At 43.4% G+C, this 6,258-nt stretch overlaps 1 protein-coding gene across 1 annotated transcript; it reads right to left on the bottom strand.

Moving 5' to 3' along the window:
• Positions 1-4,904: 4,904 nt before the first annotated feature.
• Positions 4,905-5,818, bottom strand: KRTAP11-1 (keratin associated protein 11-1). Its single transcript, XM_003991480.5, has one exon. It carries the CDS (start codon positions 5,756-5,758, stop codon positions 5,297-5,299), a length of 462 nt encoding a protein of 153 aa, XP_003991529.1. The 5' UTR covers positions 5,759-5,818; the 3' UTR covers positions 4,905-5,296.
• Positions 5,819-6,258: the final 440 nt, after the last annotated feature.

The raw sequence follows: 6,258 nt of genomic DNA, 5'->3' as shown, positions 1-6,258 counted from the left end.
GCATGATCACAATTGTGCCTTGATAGTCTTATGAGTTGATTTGTACCTTCAAACATTTCTACGCTGAAGTCCTAACCTACACTTCAGAATGTGACCTTGTTTGGAAATAGATATAATTGTAGATCTAATTAGTTAAAATGAGGTCATACTTGAGGAGGGTAGGCCCCTAGTTCAGCATGACTGGTGTCCTTACAAAAAGGGAAAATTTGGGGCGCCTGGGTGGTTCAGTCAGTTAAGCGTCCAACTCTTGATTTTGGCTCAGGTTATGATCTCTTGTGAAATTGAGCCCCACGTTGGGTTTCTGTGCTGGGCATGGAGCCTGCTTAAGATTGTCTCTCTCCTTCTCCCTCTGCCCCTACCTGACTCACACACACACACTCTGTCTCTCTCAAGAAAAAAAAAAAAGGGAAAAATTTGGACACAGACACAGACACACAAACACACATAGGAAGAATGTCGTGTGAAGATGAAGACAGCTATCAGGGTCCTTCTAAAAGCCAAGGAACACCAAAGATGGCCAGCAAACCACCAGAAGCTCTGGGAGAAGAATGGAACAGATTCTCCCTCACGGCCTCAGTAGGAATGAATCCTGCTGACACCTTGATCTTAGGCAACCAGTCTCCAGACTGTGAGACAATCAGTTTCTGTTGTTCAAGCTCCCCAGTTTATGATATTTTGTTATGGAGGCCTTGGCAAGCTAACATGGACAGATGTGGTACACCGTCCTGAGAGGACAGAGAAACAGTGGGATCACTTAGGGACTTATGCACTACTAGAGTATAAGGTATGACTGCCCGTTGCAAGCAGGGATAGAGGAAATGCTAAGAACTATTCCATCTCTAAGGAATCAAACGTGTGGAATTAGGGAAAAGAGAAGTAAAACGTGGTGACAGGATTTCCATCCTAGGTCACTTGGAAGATAGTGGCAGTGTTAACCAAGAGGCAAGACTGAATATAATGAGAAGTTTTTGTACAAGAATATCTCGTTTTAGTGGTGTAGGTCTTCTCTGCCATGATGCAATTGATGTGTTCCCAAGAAAACTTGTATTAAGATGTTTAATGGAGGGAAAATAGGGGTTAAGGGCTAGACATTCAGATCCAAGCTGATAAAGCCACTTTTTCTGAAGAAATTTCAGTGGTAAACTGTTTTATGATAGAAAGTTTGTGGCTATGAAATCAAAACACCTCTAAGCAAATCCTAACCTGACCCCATCCAGCTCTTGTTCCAGAGGATCACCTGCCTTTTTCCAGGGGCACTAGAACTACCATTAGCACAATTCGGATGCTGCGTTGTCCCTTTTATTTTCCATTTCCACAGTAAAGCGCAGAACAACTTCCACAAAACCATTGTATTTGCTTATAATAGCTCTTCGCCTGTGCTAATGGGAGTTGGTTCCTGGTCACAATTGTTGCATAATCTGAAGCGTGCAACACAAATCATATCCCTAATTCATAAACTACATTATGACCATTTGAGTGTTGAAAATTTCTTTGAATTTTATTAGAAGACATATTTCTGGAAATACCTAGCAGGCTGTTAAATACGGGAGAATAGAGCATATCAAAGACGTTGGAGCAAGCGATCTTACTAAATAAGGATCCTATCCCCATGAAAGCTAACACAAGGCCCTTCAGATATGAAGGCATTTATAAATTCCTAAGCATAAGCTATAGTTTCCAAAAATATCAAGAAACCAAGTAGATATTTACCAAGGCTAAGGTCAGATCTCAGAGCCTACCTACTCTGAATGCAGAGAGCAGTTTTAGAGGGCACCAGTCTGGGTCTGTACCCCAATTTGTCAACCATCCATTCTTGCTGTTCAACCGATTACTAGTACACTTTCCCTTGACTGTTATAAGCTTTAGGTCTCCTAGATTTAAAGCCAAATATCCCAGAGGTTGGTTGTGTTTTCAGTTTTTATCATAGTTGTAATGTAAATAAGCTTCATATATGAAACAATGTAGAGAAGCTTACCCTTTATTTACGTGATGTAGCACCTTGGGAAGCCCTTACAAGCATTTGTAGGGGAAAAGCAAAGTACATAGAACCCCTAAGGCCAAGATATAGAAGAAAATATAAAAGTTCTGTAGAAATTATTCTTAACTAAGCTATGAGCTTCATGAGGGCAAGAATCATAGCAGTTTTGTTTACTACCACGCACCAGCACCTTGCACAGAAGCTGGAACATTAGAGATAAGTTAGTTGTGAGGAAGGGAGGGAGGAAGCTCCGGAGGGAGAGGAGGAGGGAAGGAGGGGTTTAGCTCTGAACTGAACATGATAATGTTCCAGACACAATGACCCAGGAACTTCATAATGTCTAAAATTCAATTTTAAGTTGTTTTCCTCACTAGAATACCAATGCCATCTAGTTCCCAGATTTTCTGTAAAGTCTGTTGTTAGACACACAAATACCTTGTGTAAGTGGATTCTGTGGACACCAAGGGAAGGAAGTTGGGCTAAGATGTCTGAATCATTACAGTTGGAACAGAAACAGACTATGGCATAGGAAGAAGATCCATAAAATGAACTAATTCTTCTAAAGTAAAAGTTCAGAGGGGCACCTGGATGGCTCGGTCGATTAAGCGTCTGACTCTGGCTCAGGTCATGAACTCAAGGTTTGTGGGTTCGAGGTCTACATCATGCTATGTGCTGACAGCTCAGAGCCTGGAGCCTGCTTCGGATTCTGTGTCTCCCCCTCTCTCTGTCCCTCCCTCCACCCCCAGTGCTCTGTCTCTCTCCCTCAAAAATCAATAAACATTTTTAAAAAAATTTTTTTTAAATAAAAATTCAGAGCCAGAGGGATTAGGAAAGGAAACAGTAAGGCATCTCCTCCCAGCATCTCAACACAGATCCCTGAGAAATGCCAGAAGTAGCCAGGACTTCCACCAAAGAAGGAAAGGAGATGAGAACTTTAATATCAAATGGCAGGATGCCTCAGCTGACAGCTGGGAGACACACACATTACCTCGGTTTATTCCTGAAAAGAGAGGCATGAGATGCTACCATTCTCCCCATTTTACAGATGAGCTAAGGTTTAGAGAGCTTAACGAACCTGCAGCCAAGCGACAGAACCGGGATTCGAACTGAAGACCGTCAAATCACTTCCCTACCATGACAGGATATTACATACATACAAGACATGTTTGTAGGCCCCAGACCAAGAAGAGAAAGAAGTCATTGCCCTGTCTTTTAAAAGCCAGCCCTCAAAGGCAAACACTGAAACTTTATCATTTATTGTGAAATAAAGCAAAGAATGGAGAGACTTTTCAAAGTTCAAGTACAAAGAGAATAGCTCTAACAGCAAATCAGAGAACTCCCCAAACAGAAATAAAGGCAAGGAAATAGGTTGGCAGGATAGCTACATCATCCTTGAACATTCACACCATGCAATAATACCCCGAGCAAAACTTTACTCATAGCAGCGTGTAAAATCTTTGCTATTATATATTAGTAATATACAAATCTATTGAGATGATTAGCCATCTAAATAAAAAAGAAATAGAAGGCATCTCTGTCCTTACAATTTTTTATTGAAAAATTAGAAAGCTAGAGAATAAAAAACAAATGAATTAAATATGTCTTCAATCTCTGAAAACTTTGAATTTTCCAGATCACAGTGAAATGGCGGAAATAAACAATCAGTGAGAGTCATGTGAACAATAGCTTTGCAGGAGCCATTGAGGATTTCCCCCAGGGATTTATATGTTAGAATAAACCAGAACTTATCTGAAATCCAGAGTTTGACTTTTAAAGACAATGGGTATGGAAATAATATATAATAAAAACCATGTCTTGCCTTAATGAGATATTACTGTGACTCATAGATACTAACATGTCTTTGATTGGAGGGATCCTTACTTCTCAGAGTAGAGTCAGCAATGGGAAAAACTTGAAAACATTCCATCTATCTGGAAATCATCTATGCCTCTCTGAAAAACTATTAGTGAAATAAGAAAACCATTTTGCTGTCAACAGAGGTCGCCAGTCAGACTCTGCCGCAGGCACTAAGGTCCACTGTTATGAGAAAAGGCTCTCTGCTCATGGAACACACACCTCGTATGTCTCCATTTTCTGTAAAAATCTTCCTCATCTGTGTCTCCTTCAGCAACTCTGAAAAGAAAATAGACATGTGTTTCTGGACATAACAGAGGATAAGGACAAAAGCAAACCAGTCGGTAGCCAGTTCTCACTTTAAAATAAAGCAAAAAGAATTAGCAGTGGACCACCAGCCCAGATGGTTTGTTTAATCAGTACGTGGGTTCCAGTAGAGAACAAGCACAAAATAAGGTTCTTGTTGAAACAAACCACCGTGTGTTTTCGAAGGTTGTTTTTAAGTCTCTCTTGCCCAGATTTACTAACACCTGGAGATTTGATTTACTCAGAGCATTTTGGGGAGATCTACCAACCCTCGGCAGCAAGTGAGGGAAATATAGAGCTGGAGCCACCCTTTGATGCCCTGAATCTCAGGCCTTGGAAACCAACTTCCCCACCCTTCTTCCTTCTCACTCTGTCCTATCTGATCATGAAGGGATCTTCTGCAAAGTTTTCCACTGTGGTTCTCTGATAAAGTAAGACTCTGAGACTCTAATAGACTCTGTTGCCCCCTTCACTGTATAATTCCCCAAACTACTTGGTTACCCAGGTAACTTTTCTTTTGCCCACATGGAAATTATTCTGTACACCCATAAAAACTGAGTGACTATGGAAGACACGTCACTGTATACCACTACACGTCCAAAGATGCTCTGACCAACTAAAAGACGAGATATTCCCTTGCTTGTCCTGAAACACAATGACTGAACCCATACTCTAGGCTCAGAAAAGAAAGTCAGACACTGATCAGCAAGGATGGTTCACAGACAGCAAAAACTCTTGCAAATAAAGAACTCTATTGAGACATACGTTTGCAATGCCAAGTAAGCAGGTTTATTGAGAAAATACAGAGCGAGACAAGTTCCTTTCCTCAGAGGCACAAAAGCGGAAGCCAAAAGACACAGCAGCAAGGTCAAAACACGTCAAAACCAGCAGAGACCGGAGTATGGGAAGTGAAGTTTCTGGAAACATCCAGACGCATATGCGCCACCAGTGATCAACCCTTAAAATAAGCTTGGTGCTAGCCAGAAAACTCATAGATTGCCAAAGGCAGCTTATTCAGAGCTAGCAGCCAAGCAGTGAGGCAGTCAGAAGAGGGATCAGCAATGAAGAGTTGTTCAGGGACAGGCAGCATCCTGGACGAGCCTGGAAACACAGCTGGCAGGTCCTGGAGTCTTGATTCGCTCACTGGCTCCTACACACTTAGCAAGTTCTTCGACAGCTGGACATGCAGGACCGCTGGTACGTCCTGGAGCCCCCGCAGGCTGGTTGGCAGACAGTGGAGACTCCTCCCACTGGCTGGCACACATTAGAGATGCCACCCAGGGGCTGACAGCCACTGGAGACAAAGGTGAGTGGCCGGCTGTAGGTGGTCGAGCAAGGATTAGAGACACACGTGGTCTGTCGAGAGCAGGTCACCTGTCCAAGGCTGGAGATGCAAGGATTTTGCTGGTGACAGGTTGGCTGGCAAACAGTGGGCTCACAGGTGGTCCCCTGACAGTGGTCCAGGAGCCAGGAGCCAGTTTGGAAGGAACTGGGCAAATAGATGCCGCTCAGGCAGTCGGCATCCTGAGTAGAAGCCGTGGCAACCGGGGCCACTGGGACAGCGCAGTGTCCTCCAATTGGCCTGGAAGAGCAGTTTCTGGTGAAACAGTTGTAGGACATGGTGCCAGACAGAGAGCTGTGGGTAACTCGCTGAAGCAAGCTTCTGAATTGTGAATGTCCCTCCAGGCTCCCGGGCTTTTATATATCCTTGCTGGTGGGTGGGGCTCCCGCCCTGGTCTTCCTGGCTTCTTTGGCCCAGGCCAGCGTGCCTTAGAACATCTTGTGAATCCCTAGGTTAATTGTCTCTCGAGAAGCCTTCATCCTCATAAAGATACTTTAGTAGTTTGGTAACTAAATCATAAGGCTTCTGAACTGTACTTAGTCCCAGGATTAAGAAGGTTACCTGACAGCTTCAAAGCTCTCTGTCACCCCAGCCCACATTTGGTCCCTCCTTCATCTTGCTTGGATACAATGAGTGTCGATCTGACAGTGACACCAAACACGCCACCAGCCTACCATCACACACTCTCTCCCTTCTGACTAGGACTCATTACGAACCCACACCCTGCCCAGTTGTTGTTGGCACTTAATACGTTTTAAGCATAACTTAATCAGCCACT

Source organism: Felis catus, chromosome C2, assembly GCF_018350175.1.
Source record: "Felis catus isolate Fca126 chromosome C2, F.catus_Fca126_mat1.0, whole genome shotgun sequence".
NCBI classification, from domain to species: domain Eukaryota; kingdom Metazoa; phylum Chordata; class Mammalia; order Carnivora; family Felidae; genus Felis; species Felis catus.
The sequence above is the reverse complement of the archived record's forward strand: the minus strand, read 5'-3'. Positions and strand labels throughout refer to the sequence as shown.

Coding starts and splice junctions, on each gene's coding strand:
- KRTAP11-1 (XM_003991480.5), bottom strand. CDS start 5,758: ATGTCCTACAACTGTTTCACCAGAAACTGCTCTTCCAGGCCAATTGGA.